This window comes from Dendrobium catenatum, unplaced genomic scaffold (assembly GCF_001605985.2).
Source record: "Dendrobium catenatum unplaced genomic scaffold, ASM160598v2 fragScaff_scaffold_1056, whole genome shotgun sequence".
NCBI classification, from domain to species: domain Eukaryota; kingdom Viridiplantae; phylum Streptophyta; class Magnoliopsida; order Asparagales; family Orchidaceae; genus Dendrobium; species Dendrobium catenatum.
In genome coordinates, this window is record NW_021319518.1 from 6566854 (window position 1) to 6586045 (window position 19192).

At 34.6% G+C, this 19192-nt stretch overlaps 1 protein-coding gene across 2 annotated transcripts; it reads right to left on the reverse strand.

The window, feature by feature from the left end:
* Positions 1-1217: 1217 nt before the first annotated feature.
* Positions 1218-18515, reverse strand: LOC110103405 (hydroxyproline O-galactosyltransferase GALT2). Of its 2 annotated transcripts, none has more exons than XM_020832118.2 (7): positions 17262-18511; positions 6649-6881; positions 6241-6531; positions 2577-2705; positions 2280-2453; positions 1827-1934; positions 1218-1733 (listed from the first exon to the last, which is right to left on the reverse strand). In XM_020832118.2, exons 1-7 carry the CDS (start codon positions 18154-18156, stop codon positions 1527-1529), a joined length of 2037 nt encoding a protein of 678 aa, XP_020687777.1. In that variant the 5' UTR covers positions 18157-18511; the 3' UTR covers positions 1218-1526. The 2 variants fall into 2 exon arrangements, with proteins under 2 accessions (XP_020687777.1, XP_020687776.1); XM_020832117.2 differs by having other exon boundaries at positions 1247-1742; positions 17262-18515.
* Positions 18516-19192: the final 677 nt, after the last annotated feature.

Below are 19192 nucleotides of genomic sequence, written 5' to 3' on the forward strand. Positions count from 1 at the left end.
TTCAATTATAAGGATTATGTCAAACTTTCTAACTTGCTTGCCTTGTATTTCTTCAATATTTTTGTTATGATTTGCTCTTAAACATAGAAGAGCAACTCATTTTTCTAGTCTATTTATGCTTATTTTTCTATGCTTTAAATATATTGATGGTGTACCTATTTCTTATATACATTAGATTGAAATCATTAGTTATATTTCCTTGGTGATATTATAATAATCAAAATCTAATCACAATCTTAAGGCTCATGGGGTCAACATAAACACTAGTTTCAACTAGTTTAAACAAGGATCAAATCTAATATTAAAATTTTGAGCCTTATTTAGCGTCCTTCGAATCTAGTTTATATCTAATGGTTGATTCAGGTTTGAAACTGATGTTAAACCCCAAATTATATGTTGAAAGGCATTCAAAGTTCTTTTTTGAACATGGGATTCTCCTTCTATTATTTCTAGTAAATCTTAAGATTGTCAGCATTGAAAGTGAAGATGAATGCAGTTAGATTTTCTTTGTTTTATTTTGAATATTAAACTCTCAGTAGATATTCTTTGTTTGGTAATTCCATAAAAACTCTATTGAAAAGACAGCGCACTGTCATCATCTATGCAGGCTCTATTACTTAATGATGTTGACCTTCTTTCCTTGGATTGGTAACAAATGCAAATTTTACAGCTCTCTGAGTATGATGTTGTTTGTTCAGTGGTTAGTCAAAGCCCCAAGAGGAATTTACTAATTAAAAGCTTAAATGAATTAATTAAAGAAGCATGCTTGTCAAACAAATGGTTAACTTCCTTGATTATTATTCATCTCTATGCTTAATTGTTATAATAGCTCAGCATATAAATGAATTTATTCAAGTAAATGCCTGTTTTCACTTGTGCCACTGAACATGTCATTGTTTATCTAGTCCATTTAAGCTTCATGTATTTTGGTAATTTACATTCTACTTAATTTAATTATTTCACATAAAGCTTATTTTCATACCCACATTATCCATTTGATTTATCCATATTTTCTTTCAACATTTTATTATAATGAAGAAAACTGATTGAAAAAAAAAACAAACAAAATTTTACTCCTCATCTTTTAATATTAATGTGAATTAAAATAGTTTTATCATAAAAATATCATGAGGACAAGCTTAAAAATAAATAATAAATAAGTCAAAATAAAAAATAATAATAAATAAATATTATTACACATACTACTTCTACTTCAATTATTTTAAAATTTTAATAGTCCACAAAATAAGCCAATTAAAAAAAATTGCCATTAATTTCTTCACTGGATTAACATAATCTAACAAGAAACAAAACTGTGCCGAAAAAAATTAGAAGGCTATTAGAGAAGGGGTGAGTAGAAAAGGAAAACTAAGCAGGACTAACAGATGCCTCTTACAGAAACCAAAACTAATCTTAACTGGGATTCGATGCTAACCTTCCTTCAGGGCACAAAAAAATTGCTGCTACTGCGACAAAGGTGTGAGCGACGAATGAATCGGTCAAAAAGAGCGCAAGAAGATGCATCATCATCTGAAGTTGCAGCACTGGGCTCGACCTCGAGCTAGTTTATCCCATAGACAGATCATTTGCCTCGGAGATTGGTAATGTGAAGTGTAATAGTTATCCATGCAGCCATACTGGCAGAACTTCCAGTTGTGTGAGTATTGGACGGGGGTGGAAGCATTGAACTCCTGAACCCACATCCCCATACTTACATCTTCCATCTTGAACATCTGCATTAACTTGACAGAAGTAGACAACACGTTAAGAAATGTAATTGTATATGATCAACAAGATATTGATAATTTTGTGGCTAAAGAACATACCCTTAAGGTCTGATTGGCGTGTTTAGCAATGATAAACCTTGCAATGTCGCTTGATATTACATAGCCAGGTCCATTGGCGTATGGAGGATATATATCCTCTGGCCATTCCTGCATTTAGTCGGATAGGCAAAGTGTAATAGTTATATCAACAGAGAATACTTATTTTTCATAACCTCTTATGTTAGCCAAATCTCTGTTAGACAAGTCTGTTGGACCGGTTCAGCCGGTCCACGTGGGAGATCGATCCTCCTCTCGAATAGAGGATCAATTGTATCTTGTCATTTTTCGTTTCCCTTTTATCAAATAATACAAATCATCTACTGTTTTTGTGATTTTGTGCGGCTTTTTGAGGAGAATTCTAGCTGTTTTCCAAAGATTGATAGGAAATACTTGACATCTACAAGTGTTTCCTATCAATCTCCTAAGTTTGAAGCAAGGAACTGGATTACTAACCTCATATGTTACTGCCCACTTTCCATTCCGGAGGGGTCTATGCAAGAGGTTAAGATTACCCATGTAAAGGGGTTTCTTGCCAGCAGCATTATTCATCTCTCTAAGGACAACATCTAGTCTAATAAATGTGTCATCATCACATTTCATAATATATGCAGCAGTCAGGTTTTTTACCTGCAAAATGAAGGCAACTCAGTTATACAAAGTAACCAAAATGTCAAAAGTTTTCGCACATCTTAAACACTTGTACTTGACCCTTAAAGAAAGATAAGAACTTAGAAGGGATATATATCTTACCCCAAACTCACAAATAGCAACAGTTTTTAGAACCACTAGCTCATAGCGATCCATAAAGGGTAAGATGACGATGTCTCCAAAATATTCTGCCTCCCTCTTTAGAACTACATTAACCTCCTTCCTTGGACTCTGTAAATGAAGTTTAAAGAAGGCATGAGAATCAACATATTCTAAACCAACTGGAGAAAGTGTATTCTTTACAATCAAGTTTATTTGAATCTTGGCAAGCAGTTAATATTTATTTCCTAACTAGACGCCAAATTATCTTAGTCTACCCTTTCTTTCAACATATTCCATATTAATTCTATCTCCCATATCTTATTGGTCCTCATGCTCTCCTTTGCACTTGCACAAATCACTCAAGTCTAATTTTAATGTCCTTGACTTTAATAGATTCTACGTTCACAATATCTTAATACCATCACTTCAAGCTTCTTCTTAATTTTAAGTCAACCTCAACCTTCTCCTTTCTATCAAAGATAAACTTGATTGTCCCTGACTTCTTGGGTTTTACAACACTCAAATGCATACAATATATTAGGAGTTAATATCATCATACCTTATACATTTTAATGATATTTTTTTAATATATAATACACTTGAGACACTTTGTTTTAACCACCAAAGTTTAATATCAGTTACATTAGTGGTTCTCTATCGAATGATCTTGTCTGCACTCCAATTCATATAAATGTCATAGGAGTAATAGTGGATCAACAAATCGCCATCTGGGTCAAGGTTTACTCCATGTTGAGCACATTATGAAGTTTGCATTACCAAAATCACAATCAATAACAATCATAATCATATATATAAATATAATTGAATCCAGCATGTATATATGCACCAGCCATGCCAACCTTTTTATAAATAACCAGAACCAATTATCTTGTGAGCCCCAATCAAATTGAGCAGCAGCCAACTCAGCGAGGCCCGCTCCTCTTTCATAAGGGGGAACATACCCATATTTGTTAGGAGGTAAAGAGGAGGTCCCCTCACCCTTCATAAATATGAGAGTTGAAGAGTTGAGAACATGTGACGTGAGCTTTGAAGTGATAAAAGCTATGATGCACAGATACGGACATGGCAACATGGATACGACATGACAAGGACATAAGATACCTCAATTATTAAAAATATAGGATACGGACACGGATTAGACATGATATTATAATTTTTATATTTTAAAAATAGTTTATAAAAATTAAATAAGTATAATATTGAAAATAATTTAGAAATAATAAGTCATTTAATTAAAATTTGTGCTTAAATTGATTAATATTAGGATGTCGAGAGTCGGACATCAATGACGTGTATCAAGCATCGAGAGAGGAGATGACAATGTTGTCGAGAGCCAGGCATTGATGTTATGCAATAAGTATAGGGCGTCGATGTAGAGGGAGCATCTATCATCGATGTTAAGAGGGCGTGAGCATTGATGTTAAGATGACGTCGGACAAAGATGAGCTATCAAGTTATGGGTGTAGAAATTGCTAGCGTTAAGCATCAATGTACAGACAATGTCAGACTTTGATGTTGAGATGATTTGAAATATCGATGTTGTAACAACGTCAGACATCAATGTTAAGATGACATCAGATATTTTTTGTGAAACCAAAGTCGTGATCTGCCAAAGAGAAATGAAAATGAGAATATTCGATAAATGGTGTTGTAGTGAGGAAATAAGAAATTTAATTTTTATATTTTAAATAAATAAAAAATTTAAATATAGAAAATTATATTTAAAAAATCATAAAATATTTAAGACATGCGTGTCCAATTTATTTTTAATATTTTTAATCAGACACATTTTTAGCGTGTCATGTCAGATACGTATAGAACACTACATGCCTCTTTGAGAAGAAGTGTTGAAGCATCATAAGATAACAATGAATGCTTGCCAAAATGCTAAGCTCCAGCGGCCCTTGCAATGATGGGCGATGAGAACCATCTACTCTCCTTTGCCCGTTTTTAATACCTACAAGTCTTTAATAAGAACTTCATTAACTGTAACCATGAAGTCACAAGCTTTGACTGGCGGCGCACTAATAAGCAATGGAAAGATTCCCTCAACTTGGATGCCTCGACCACCATCTATGCACGCATTTTCTGACATGATGGAAGTCTCCTATATAGCCTCAGTTCCTTGCTCTTGACATGTTAGATAGTTAGGCTTGCTTATTCTCCACTCAGTAGGAACTACACAAATCCATTGCCAGAATTTTTGATGAAATCCCAAATGGATAAATCTCTGCATTGCAGTGTGCGGGCATCATGAAAGCACTATCAGATTGCACTTAGGACGGCATGAACATGGAAAAAAATAACCTAAAACAAGATCCAAATACCACAATCTAGCACGCACTTAGACAAGTACAAGTACCCATCGTCAATGCCGAGAGAGACAGAAAAAATATGGATAGGAGCAATTTTGTTGAGAATGTGAGAGAACAACTCCAATCACCTCCTCCAGCTTTACAGCGCCCACACACACACACAAAAAAAACATTATAAGAAATGTAAAACAAATGTGTAAAAAGGCGGATCAACCAGGTATACATGCCTAAAAGCCTCAATCGTGCAAATGCCCTGCTCAAATAAGAAATCTAAGAGCACACGCATTTGCTAAAGTAGTAGTTACTTTAAGTTTATTTTTTATTTATTGGTGTTTCTACTTCATTAATATACTTTTGTTATGGATGCTATTAATGCAATGAAATGTTTACTTTCTATTGCTTACTCTTACACCTACTGCTCATAATTACTAGTGTATGAATTTTCTTCTTGTATGTATAAAATAGGTTTGAATCAACCTTGACCTTCTAAGTTTACTTCAAGGTTGATGTTAATCACTCCATCCCATCCAGCATTGTTGGAGTGTATCATTTTTCAGACTCGGGGTGTAACACTGTATCAGCTCAAAATTAGCTCATTCTCAACCTTAGGCCTAAATGAAATTAGCACAAAAAGTGTGATTAGCTCAATCACCAATGGTGCCTATCGTTTTTGATAGCACCAACTCCCAAACTTTCATACTTCATCCCAATAATTATGCTATCATAACATTATTATCTATGCTACAAAACTAATTTAGAAAGTTCAAAATTTTCAAAGAACGAAATTGTTCCAGGGTCCATTGCCTACCATATCTAAACTTTAATGGATTATTTTTTAGTAAAATTTCATCAAATCAATTATTTAGATACATATCAATATCATGGCCTTCACTTTGTCAGAACATTACTCCCAGAACTTGAAGTTGAAACTGATCATGTGAATGTAATGATTAAAATGATTAAGGTGGAGTGAAGGCCATTTTTCAATTATTTCCTACCAAAATGGAATGGGAAATTTCATTCGGGAAACTACTCAACCCCCTTAGGCATAACGAAAGTAGACTCCTACATTTACCACTGAAAGAAGTACATCCTGTTCCTGCTGAGGTGCCATTTTATGGAATGAAATCTAATACTTCGGTTGGGATGGCTTTCTTACTACTTCTTTAAACAACTTTTTAGTAAAAAAGTAAAAAGTTTTAACTAAAAATCTGCTTTAAGAAGCAGTAAGAAAGTCATCTCAAACAAAACCTAAATATGTGCTCCATCCATTATTTAGCTGCTAAATACATGGAGCACTGACATGTAAAAAGTACAAGAAAGCTTACCAGGGCAACAAAGAACCGGGCCACAACATTTGACAACTTGATGGCAGAATATTGCATCCAGGTTTTTCTAACAGCCATGCGTTCTGCAAAATGATTGGTGGCAGAGAGAATACCGATGAAAAGCTCAACTGGTTGTTGTGGAAGAGGACCAGACTTCCATGCTTCTGAAAGTTCCAAGACTTGCTGACGTGAAAAACTAGGATGAGATTTGGGAAGAGAAGTGGCAAATACTGAATGTACGTCTACATTTCCTTTAATCGCTAAACCTGTAGCATCTTCGAGAGTAAACCCCTGGGAAGAGAAGTGCAAATACAACAAAGATATTAATTTTGCCATAAACCAAAAATTGCAAATATCTCAACAGAAAAAAAAAACAAGAGAACACTAAAAAAGAATGGGAAAATATACCGTTCTATAAGGGAATGAAGTTACATGTCTGCCTCCAACAAAAATGTGATATCCTTCTATGCCAGCACGAACTGTCAGGACAAACAACCTGCCCTCCACAAAAGAAAAAGGCCATGTCATTTCTGGCTTCTTTGCACGACCAATGAATCTCTTCAACCACGAAGTCGTTTTGGATTCTTTTGAATCAACAATATCAGTTCGTAACCATTTCTCACATTTGTTGAATCCATCAACTGCCCAAAAGGACTGGAAATTATACATTTTTAACTTCAAAAAAAAGTGTAACAGAAATTTTGAGATGTGCACCAACGTAACCACATAAAGCTACAAAATGCCAATATAGAAAGATATGAATTTATAGCCCTATATTTTATGTTCTTAATGAATGCATGAGTCACAAACATATCCACATAAAGCTACAAAAGGTCAATATAGAAAGATATGAATTTATAGCCCTATATTTTATGTTCTTAATGAATGCATGAGTGGCAGTTCCTTTTATTTTGCTATCAAAAATGAGAATACCTGAGCTCTAAATCAGAAGGTCGATAGGATCCTTTCCTGTCACATAAGTCCATAGAACATACATAAACATGAATGTAACAAAACACAAACCAAAAAAATAAGATGACAATTGCTTTGCAGAAATAAAATAATAGGTAGTTAGCCGACATTGGCCAACCATCTCACTAGCTAAGGCCTCGTTTGGTGGCAGAACTCTTTTCATAAAATTTTGATGAGAAACAATTGTTTTGTAAAGGTCTTTTAAAAGCTTTGAAATCGGTAAGATAATGAGGGTTTAAAAAACACAACTTTACAAAAAATAGGCTTCCGAACAGCGACCGAAAGTATTTTCACGTTTTGAAACGAAAACGACGCTAATTAAGCCGTCCCAAACTAGGCCTAAAGCAATTTAGTGAATGCACATACACTTAGAAATATTGCCTGCACCAACAGGAGATGGCCACTTCAATAACAGTGTTGACCTCGTTTTTTGCCCGAGTGCCCTCGAGGGTCTTTGAGCAATTTAATTGGACCTCGTCGAGTTCAATTCGGGCTCGAACCGACTCGAATTCAGTCGAATTGGGCTCGACTGTGTTTAATTAGACTTGATTAGTTTGCTTTAGTCGCACCGTACTTGATTTGATTTAAATCGATTATTATTTTAAACCCAATTTCACGCGATCAAATTTATTGACCCGGCTCAAACCCAAATTGACTCGAATTGAGTCAAATCTGGACTCGAGTCAAGCCGGATTTAGCCCAATTCAATTTAATTAAAGTCCATCCGACTTTATTAATAATTTGAATTGATTTTCTATATCAGTAAATTACATCGACGACTGCGATTGCATGAAATCTTCGTTTCGGCCCTAAATCCCACACTTCAGCGATCCTCTACGATTCGAGCAGACATCGAGCAGTGAGCGAGCTTCTTCTGGGATGATTTCGAAAGCCAAAGCGAGACGACGAGAGGCGGGCTTCTGCTTTCGACAAAGAAGTTTTGTTTTACCCGAAAACGAAGCTCCGAGCTGGGCATTGACGCTCGGGCTCTCTCTCTCTCTCGGTTTTCCCTCAACCCGAGCTCTCTCTCCCTCTCACACCTTCTCCCTCTCTCGGTTCTCTCATTCGCGCCCAACCCCCTCCCCCTTGTTCACGACTCCAACCCCAGCCAGGCCGACGACTCCCCCGCATCTCCTCTGTTCGGACCGAACCTTAGCCGTGCCCGACGAGATTCAGTCGCCGGAATCCTTGCCTTGGCCGACCAATCTCTTTCAATAACTGCAGGTAATCTTCGCCTTTGCTCCTCTACCTCTTCCTCTACTCTTTCATTCTCCTCTCCTTCTCATTTTCTCTCAGTTTTTTTTTTTCCTTTTCTTCTCCTTGTTTTATTCCTTTCCCCTCTTCTCCTCCAAGAGTGACAATGGTTGAATGATTAGCTTGCAAGATAGATGTGCGTAAGGCTTATTCTTCTCAGTTGCAGTAAAATTTCTGTAGGTTTTGTGAGCTGAGCATTTCCTACTCTATATTTATTTCATTCAGGAAGATAAGCCATGTGATTTTTGTGAGTTTTGAATGTGCCCTATAGCAAGGGCTATGTTGTTCAGGTTTTTTTTTTTCTCTTACACAAAATATGTAGAAATTTATACTTCTTAATGGTTCGGCATGAGGGATTTGCCCTTGATTCATGAAGCTTTAGGTGTGAATGGTGCCAAGTTAGAAGAAATCTTATTAATCCCTTGTCAAAGCATGCACATGGGTGTTTGTAGAAATACCCCATTGGAAATTATATAAGTGTTTGCTCAAAAGGAAGTGTCAAGCTAGTGTGGTGCTACTTTGCTCAAACACCCTGATTTTATTTGATCTTGTTGTCTCTATATGAAAGTCATGATTAGATGATATGATTATATTTTCTTGCTCTTGTTTGCGATAAAAGAAGTTTAGCTAGCATTGAAGATTTCATGAATCATAATTGTTGTAGCATCTACACTAATGCTTTAGTCTTACGATTGGCCTCCATTATCTCACGACGCAACCCTTTCTTCTTTTACTTTTTCTTGAGCATATGCCTCCTTTCATTATGAAATTAAGTATCATGTTGAATGTTATCTTCTCTGGCTTGTTATGCCAACGTATTGGAGAATGTGGTGTTTATTAGTAAATACACTTGTGATAGTTATATTAACTTTGGCAAGGATGAATATGCTCTATAGTTAGATTCATGTCGTCGAATCATCATTTAAGTATAAAATCTGTAGAAACTTTTTTTTCTGATGTCTATGTTATGGGATGTGAGTCTAATATTTTATATGTGGATTTTGAGAATGATAGTATCCTCCAACAAGTGCGTGGAAGGTGCTCATAGTAAGGCTTACTAAGAGTATGCATATATAAAACTTCAATTGAAGGAGGATATCTTTAGAGCATGCTTGTATCACGTGATCCCTTTAACTCTAGGAAATTTCATAAGCTTGGATTATATGGTCTTACATGGGGATACATGTACACATATCTATGAACGTTTTTTTTTTGTGTTTTGTAAGCTATAGTTGAATCAACACGCATATACTAGTGCTTTGACTTTATTACTATCAGATCAACTTGTTTTATGTCTTGTCATTATGAAAATCTCTTATATTACCTATGGAGTTCGAAAAACTTATTATGCATAATGCGATTGAGTTATAAATATGTTGACAAGTCCATCTTTTATGCAAACAAAAAAAATTCCTTCTTCTCTTTTTTTGGAACTTTTCTCACTGGTTTGGTGGGAAAAGAATGCAGTTTTTTTTAGAAGATATTGTCACTTTTTTTTAGAATGATCACTATAGCATTTGGGTGGATCTTTCATAGCTTCTTTGTGAAAATTGTTACAGCTTTTATGAGACATTTCTCACTGATTTTGTGAAAGAAAAGTGCAGATTTTTTAGAGTTTTATCGCTGTTTTACATAAAAATTCCTATGGCATTTGAGTGAATCATTCCTTGCTTTTTTATGAAAATCGTTACAGTTTTTGTGAATCTTTTCTCACTGTTTTAGTAAGAAACAAGTGCAGATTTTTGTGACTTTTGGCTTCCAAATTATGTTGGGAGTGAGGTATGTGCATATTTTTGCTATTTCGAGATCCCAAATTATTTTGGTAACATGACACATGCAGATTTTCACTGTTTTTAGCCTCTGAATTGATTTGGGAGCGAGATACATGCAGTTTTTTCACTGTTTTTAGCTTCCGGATTGTTTTAGGAGCGAGATACATGCAGTTTTTTCACTGTTTTTAGCTTCCGGATTGTTTTAGGAGTAAATTGTGTGTAAGTTTCTCACTGTTTTGTGCTCTAAATTATTTTAAAGTGAAATTTTGGTTTGCTTATATTATAAAGATTTGTTTTGACATGAGAACGAATTATGAATTTGAATTAGAGAATTACTTGGAAGGGTTGGTGGCATGTAGCATGAAAATACAAATTTGTTGGAACAAAATTCATGTCTAATCTAAATCAAGTGATAAATGAAATGTTTATATCCATGATTAGTGAGTGTTTATATATCTCACACATGCTTAGAATGAAATTATCAAATGCTTTATGAACTCAATGTGTTATTACATATGGTTTTGGAATATTATTCTTACGGTTGAAGAGAATAAGTTGACTCTAAATCTCTCTTTGCTATAAATTTTGGTTCCAACATTAAGTATATATATGTTACCTCATAGAGAAGTTTTATAGTTTGTGGTATATTAAAGAGTTTTATGATTTTGTTTTATTTCGAGGAGATTTGTGAATGGCTTCATGATTGAAAATTTTCTAAATAGCTTTATGCTACGATTTCATAAGCGATCTTCAAAACGAAGGGTGTTGCAAATTTGTTTTACATTTGGTTTCATGTTAAAAGGCTTTGCTAATTATTTTGCATCAAAAAGGTTTCTAAAGAGTTTTGTGAATTATCTTATATTGAGATTTTTGTTGTTTTGTTTTGAAAAGGTTTCTTGATGGAAGACTTTGTAATGCCTAGTCATTGAGAAATTTTCACAAATTACCCCACACCAAATTAAAAGAGGCACTTGATTATTGATTTATTTTGTAGAGTTTTGTGTAAAATGGGATTTTCTTGGTAGATGATTTATATGGGGTTATATGTGGTACTTAGTTTAGAAGTTCTTACAAGTCACTTTGGAATCTATAACTAGACTTGTGTAGTAGGGCCTCTTAGTGTCTTTTGGGGAATGATTGATGCTTTCCCATTTGAGTTAGATTCTCATAGTGTTTCTTTCTAATTTTTGGGATTTGAAACATTATAGAGTTTTATGTTGAAAGATCTTTAGTGTCTTTTTGGAGTGAGATAGTCCTTACTTATTTGGATTTTCTTCCTTTAGTGTTAGCTTCTGATGATAAAAAATATGAAATTTTGGATAGATATAAAATAAAAGAGACTTATTTTAAATTTAGTGTTAGGACTTGTTTCCCTTAATTGTTTTGGGCTTGCTTTAGACTGTAGTGTAGGTTGATGTTTCAAACATATCAAATGCCTTATTTGGAATGCGGGGACAGCAAAGGACATTGTAAATGTTGCTTTAGGGTACACTTGACTTCAAAGAAGTGTGTCCAATAACAACAATGCCTACATCCCTTTTGTATTCTATTTTCATTCTTTTTCACTGCATTTAGTTGTCTTTCACTTCGTCTTTAGTTTGTTTCCTGTCGTTTCTTTTATACTGTGATGTTGGACACTTGCAAAATGAGAACAACCCAAAACACAAATAGCTCAACCGGTAACAAAAATGTACGTTCTATGTTTTGTTGCATTTTTATTTCTTTATATTATTATTTGCTTATAGAACTGCTCTAATACATGTCTCTTTTGTGTCTTGCGAGGTGAACTTTGAAAAACAATGAATAAGGAGCGTTGGAGCACTTGAAGAGGGAGCTAGGACAATCTGATCCGAGCATCAGTCGCCCCTATTCATTCCGGTAGGGGCGCTACAGGCGGAACCACCGGGTCACAGCCCCCGGTGCTGTAAGCTTTCTTAACAACTTACAAAATCTTTAGGGGCCTAGATGTTTGCATGCCTCCCACCCTTAGGACCTTGTAGAAACTTCTTTTATAATTATGATTGTTCTTATTTTATTAGAACTCTAAAATCTTTTAACATACGCATAGAAGTCTTAAGGGTTAGAAAACAACACTGCTTTTAGTCCTACAACACTAGTGACATTTAAGGATAAAAATTAAGGACCGAGTCTTAGAAAATATAGACTTATGATGCATGCTCCCTATAAGATAGAGACATTAAAACGAAAACTTAGTGACACGTTTTCCTAGATTTTGGTTTTCTTTAATTTATTAATAATCAACCAACAAATTTTTAATCTAATTCTTAAAATACATTAAAACACTTAATTCTTAATTAAATTGTAATTAATATTGCATAATCATTAAAATATAAATCTAAATCATAAACCTAAATCAAATCTAACTAATCTAATAATTAATTCCTAACCAATCTAAGATTTAAAAGATGTAGATTTAATTAGGGGATTAAATTATAAGCTAAAATTCATTAAGATTAAAATACTTCTAAATACCAAACCTTAGAATAATCATTAAAATCAATCAACGAATCTCTTTTTAATAAAACATATAATATATCTTTTTTTTCTAATTTATAACCAATTAAAATAACCTAACAAAGTATTTTATTAAAAGAAGATTCGTTGATTGATTTTAAAGATTATTCTAAGGTTTAGCATTTAGAAGTATTTTAATCCTAATGAATTTTAGCTTATAATTTAATCCCCTAATTAAATTTACATCTTTTAAATCTTAAATTGGTTATGAATTAATTATTAGATTAGTTAGATTTGATTTAGGTTTATGATTTAGATTTATATTTTAATGATTATGCAATATTAATTACAATTTAATTAAGAATTAAGTGTTTTAATGTATTTTAAGAATTAGATTAAAAATTTGTTGGTTGATTATTAATAAATTAAAGAAAACCAAAATCTAGGAAAACGTGTCACTAAGTTTTCGTTTTAATGTCTCTATCTTATAGGGAGCATGCATCATAAGTCTATATTTTCTAAGACTCGGTCCTTAATTTTTATCCTTAAATGTCACTAGTGTTGTAGGACTAAAAGCAGTGTTGTTTTCTAACCCTTAAGACTTCTATGGGTATGTCAAAAAGTTTTAGGGATCTAATAAAGTAAGAACAATCCTAATTATAAAAGAAGTTTCTACAATGTCCTAAGGGTGGGAGGTGTGCAAACATCTAGGCCCTTAAAAGTTTTCTAAGTTTTTAAGAAAGCTTACAGCACCGGAGGCTGTGACCCAGGGGGTCAACCCATAGCGCCCATACCGGAATGAATAGAGGTAACTGATGCTCGGATCCGATTATCCTAGCTCCCTCTCCAAGTGTTCCAACGCTCCTTATCTATTGCTTTTCAAAGTTCACCTCGCAAGTCACAAAAGAGAGGTCTATTAGAGCAATTCTATAAGCAAATAATAACATAAAGAAATAAAAATGCAATAAAACATAGAACGTACCTTTTTGTTACTTGTTGAGCTACTTGTGTTTTGATTTCTCCTCATTTTGCAAGTATCCAACATCACAGTATAAAAGAAACGACATGAAACAAACTAAAGGCGAAGTGAAAGACAACTAAATGCAGTGAAAAAGAAAAAAAGAACGAAAATCGAATACAAAAGGGATGTAGTCATTGTTGTTATTGGGCACACTTCTTTGAAGTCAAGTGTACCCTAAAGCAACATTTACAATGCCCTTTGCTGTCCCCGAAATTCAAATAAGGCACTTTATATATTTGAAACATCAACCTACACTACACTCTAAACCAATCTCAAAACAACTAAGGGAAACAAATCCTAACACTAAATTTAAAATAAGACTCTCTTTTATTTTATATCTATCCAATATTTCATATTTTTTATCTTTAGAAGCTAACACTAAAGGAAGAAAATCCAAATGAGCAAGGACTATCTCACTCCAAAAAGATACTAAAGACCTTTCAATATAAAGCTCCCTAATGTTTCAAATCCCCAAAATTAGAAAGAAACACTAAGAGAATCTAACTCAAATGGGAAAACCCAATCATTCTCCAAAAGACACTAAGAGGCCCTACTACACAAATCTAGTTATAGATTCCAAAGTGACTTGTAAGAACTTCTAAACTAAGTACCACATATAACCCCATATAAATCATCTACCAAGAAAATCTCATTTTACACACAAATCAATAATCAAGTGCCTCTTTTAATTTGGTGTGGGGTAATTTGTGAAAATTTTCTCGATGACTAGGCATTACAAAGCCTTCTATCAAGAAACATTCACAAAACAAAATAACAAAAAGCTCAATATAAGACAATTCACAAAACTCTTTAGAAACCTTCTTGATACAAAATAATTAGCAAAGCCTTTTAATATGAAGCCAAATGCAAAACAAATTTGCAACACCCTTTATTTTGAATATCGTTTATAAAATCGTAGCATAAAGCTATTTAAAAATTTTTCAATCACGAAGCCAATCACAAATCTCCTCGAAATAAAACAAAATCATAAAACTTTTTAATATACCACAAACTATAAAACTTCTCTATGAGGTAACATATATATACTTAATGTTGGAACCAAAACTTATAACAAAAAGAGATTTAGAGTCAACTTATTTTCTCCAACCGTAAGAATAATATTCCAAAATCATAGGTAATAAGATATTGAGTTCACAAAGCATTTGACAATTTCATTCTAAGCATGTGTGGGATATATAAACACTCACTAATCATGGATATAAACATTTTATTTATCACTTGATTTACAATAGAAATGTATTTTGTTCCAACAAATTTATATTTTCATGCTACATGCCACCAACCCTTCCAAGTAATTCTCTAATTCAAATTCATAATTCGTTTTCATGCCAAAACAAATCTTTATAATATAAACAAGCCAAAATTTCACTTTAAAATAATTTAGAGCACAAAGCAATGAGAAGCTTACACACAATTTATTCCTAAAACAATCCGGAAGCTAAAAAAAGTGAATAAACTGCATGTATCTCACTCCCAAAACAATCTGGAAGTGAAAAACTGCATGTATCTCGCTCCCAAAATAATTTGGAAGTGAAAAACTGCATGTATCTCGCTCCCAAAACACACCAGAAGCTAAAAACAGTGAAAAAATCTGCATGTATCTCGCTCCCAAATCAATTCGGAGGCTAAAAACAGTGAAAATCTGCATGTGTCATGCTACCAAAATAGTTTGGGACCTCGAAATAGTAAAAATCTACACATACCTCACTCCCAACACAATTTGGAAGCCAAAAGCCACAAAAATCTGCACTTGTTTCTTACTAAAACAATGAGAAAAGATTCACAAAAACTGTAGCAATTTTCATAAAGAAGCAAGGAATAATCCACCCAAATGCCATAGGAATTTTTATGTAAAACAGCGATAAAACTCTCAAAAATCTGTACTTTTCTTTCATAAAACTAGTGAGAAAAGTCCCATAAAAGCTGTAACAATTTTCACAAAGAAACTATGAAAGATCCACCCAAATGCTATAGGGATTATCGTAAAAAAAAGTGACAATATCTTCTAAAAAAAACTGCATTCTTTTCTCACCAAACCAGTGAGAAAAGTTCCAAAAAAAATAGAAGAAAGAATTTTGTTTGTTTGCATAAAAGATGGACTTGTCAACATATCTATAACTCAATCGCATTATGCATAATAAGTTTTTCGAACTCCATAAGTAATATAAGAAATTTCCATAATAACAAGACATAAAACAAGTTGATCTGATAGTAATAAAGTCAAAGCACTAGTATATGCGTGTTGATTCAACTATGGCTTACAAAGCACACAAAAAAAACGTTCACATATATGTGTACATGTATCCCAAGGTAAGACCATATAATCCAAGCTTATGAAATTTCCTAGAGATAAAGGGATCACGTGATACAAGCATGCTCTAAAGATATCCTCCTTCAATTGAAGTTTTATATATGCATACACTTAGTAAGCCTTACTACGAGCACCTTCCACGCACTTGTTGGAGGATACTATCATTCTCAAAATCCACATATAAAACATTAGACTCACATCCCATAACATAGCCATCAGAAAAAAAAGGTTTTTACAGATTTTATACTTAAATGATGATTTCGATGACATGAATCTAACTATAGAGCATATTCACTATGAGTCAAAAATATATGGGGAATGATTGCAGAAAAATTGCCAAGGATGAGCAGAAAATAATGCGTTCCAAGGTGAGCATCTTTCCTTGAACTGAAAAAGTCAGAGGCAAGTGCTTTTCCTTGAATTGAAAGATGCTAACTCTTACAATGATAAATGCATGCAACTTTTTCATGATCATAAAATTGGCTGAAGTGAAAAGTGCAATGCATCATGAGTTGGAGAAATAAGGCTATGCCCTTCGAAATGAGTTAAATAAAATGAATGTACAAGTTCTTAACTAATGAGAAAAACAAAATAAATACAGGGCTATAAATTCAGTGATAGAAAAGAGAAAATGTATGAAGATGATAAAGATGAAATGGATAATGGTAAAGATTTGGTAATCTCTAGAAAACACATACTACAAACTTGAGGTTATTTAACGGTATGTACTTAAGATAAACTACTTTTCATGATTTTCAACTTTGTAATGCAATGAAACCTAAACTATAAATCATTTTTTTAAAACATAAATTTCATGTGATGATTATTTTGTAACCTCTTTAAAATTATTCCTTACAACTAAATTTGATTTATATTTGATATAGATATTTACTTTCAGTGCCTTACTTCAGTCAGGCAAGGCTCCGCCAGCCACCACCCATAATCCCAATATTGACTTTCACACCCACTCCCTACCCTAAACCTTACTTCCACTCGTTCATAAAAGTAAATTCAACTAGTGGCCCTTGAAAAGCTTAACTTTTACTTGACACGCAAAATGCAAGCTCATGGCTAATCCAACATATCACTCTCCATGGAAGCAACAGAGCTAACAGTCAGTTTTTGACAGAAAACTCAGTAATTCTGAGAACCACTTCATAATGTGAAATTTAGAACTGTGGGATCACTAAAATACCTGTATCATCATCTTCCTTAGAAGCAATCCCATCACACCGCATAGCTTTCCCCCACTGCATTCTGTAACATGTATTGTGCTCGATGACAGGTCTATGGCTCCAATCACCCTTCACCCTTGGATTGAAATGCAGGATCTTTGGCGGTTCCTCACCATCAACTGCCTTAAGTCCTTGCAGCTCAACTATAAACTGGGACACCATGACTATCCCTTCCCCCTGCCTCAGCTTTGCCAGCTGAGGCACAAATTCCTGATGAGCATGGTGAGGAGTACCAATCACAGTGATCGAGGAACCCACCTCAAGTCCACATGGCAGAAACATCAAGCTCTCTCCGGAGCCCGTTTCATCCTTACCCATGGAGACCGAAATGGGGCAGGACTCCAGCTTCCTTTCAATTAATGTCGTTTGGTTCAACTCCCCTTTGTCCTCAAAATCTTCCACTTCCTTCCAAGACTTCATCCCCAAAGCCCAAGCTTCATGTGCCATCCTTTCCAGCTCAGTGAGGTTGCCACCCCAATGCTGCTGCCTCTGCATTATGGCGCTGGTGATCCTGCCGTAGTGGTCGAAAGAATACAAAGGCTTGCCGAGCGTGGGAAGGACGACCGGGTCGCTGCCGGGCTTCGGCGGTGGGTCTCCACCATCGAGGTGGCGATGCAGTGAATCTGAGTAGGCGGAGCCGAAAAATGACCGGCTTACGTCCGCCACGTCATCCCCAGCAGCTGTACGGTCGATGCCGGCGAAACTCCGGTCGTCGCTCATCAAGCCGACGATCTCCAAAATGTGGCGAAATTTGAAGGCGATTATTAGAAGATAAAGCGCAGCCACGGCGAAGAGGATGTGAGATAACCTCCATCTCCTCCCGACGAGAGTTTCCACGCTCTTCGACCTCTTCATCGTCCCTCAAACGACCAGAATCCCATTAAAAGGTTAGAAGAGATGATATAAAAACAAACCCCACGGAGATCTCCAAGGCGGTGCTTGGATCTAAACGAAAATGGCTACCCCAGAAAGATTGCTGGAAGCGATATAGACTGGTTAGAGAGAATGGTATAAGCTTGCAAAGACTTGCAGAGGAACGCCACTGTTTGACCTGAGAGAAGGAGAAGGAGAAGGAGAAATAGAAAACCTAAGATGGAACGGACGCAGTCGCTATGGAAAAAGGAGAGTTTTTTATCGATCGAATTAAGAAATAAGTTTGAAGAAAATGACTGTTTCAAAGTTAATTATTTTATCGTAAAACTTCTTTATTGCGAGCTCTCGCCATTGGCTATTTGGCTTCATTTCCTCGAACCGCCAAAATGTGGGGAAGAAGAAGAGGAAACTGATTAAAAAGGAATCAAATTTTATGCTTTCACATTCTTTCGTGGATTCTACAAAATGTGGAGAAGAAGAAGAGGATCAAGTGAAGTTCAACTCATCAAAGTTCTCTATGCACTTTATAATTATTCTTCCTCTTCTATCCAGGAAAAATTATTATGTGCAGATGTTGAATGCGTCCAGACGTCGGTCAAGAGCTACGACGTCACTCAATGCATAGTATATTGAATGACATGACAGCTCTTGATTGGCCTCTGGATGCATTCGACGTCCGCACGTAATAATATCTTTGTATGCAAATACTATATTTACCACTAACTAATATGATAATTGCAAGTATTGTGCATTAAGTTAATTGGATTAGACACATGTAGCTCAACTCAAAGTAGCTTAGGCTTTTTGTGACAGTTGTTTTCATGCTTTCTAAAACAGCTTTTCAGTACAAATTTTTTTTTAACTATAATTTTTTATTAAAAAATTGTTTTAAAAAGATCCTCATAATATCAAGTTGTTATGTATAGAGATCTTCAATAACAACTTGATACTCCAATCTAATGCTTTCACATTCTTTCGTTGATTCTATAAATAACAAAACTAAGCTAATTTTTCACTA

Excerpts from the sequence above, each read along its gene's own strand:
- LOC110103405 (XM_020832117.2), bottom strand. The coding sequence starts at position 18,156 with ATGAAGAGGTCGAAGAGCGTGGAAACTCTCGTCGGGAGGAGATGGAGG. Across the intron at positions 2,454-2,576 it reads TTGCTATTTGTGAGTTTGGG|GTAAAAAACCTGACTGCTGC; the intron begins GTAAGATATATA and ends TTCATTTTGCAG. Across the intron at positions 1,743-1,826 it reads ACGCCAATCAGACCTTAAGG|TTAATGCAGATGTTCAAGAT; the intron begins GTATGTTCTTTA and ends ACTTCTGTCAAG.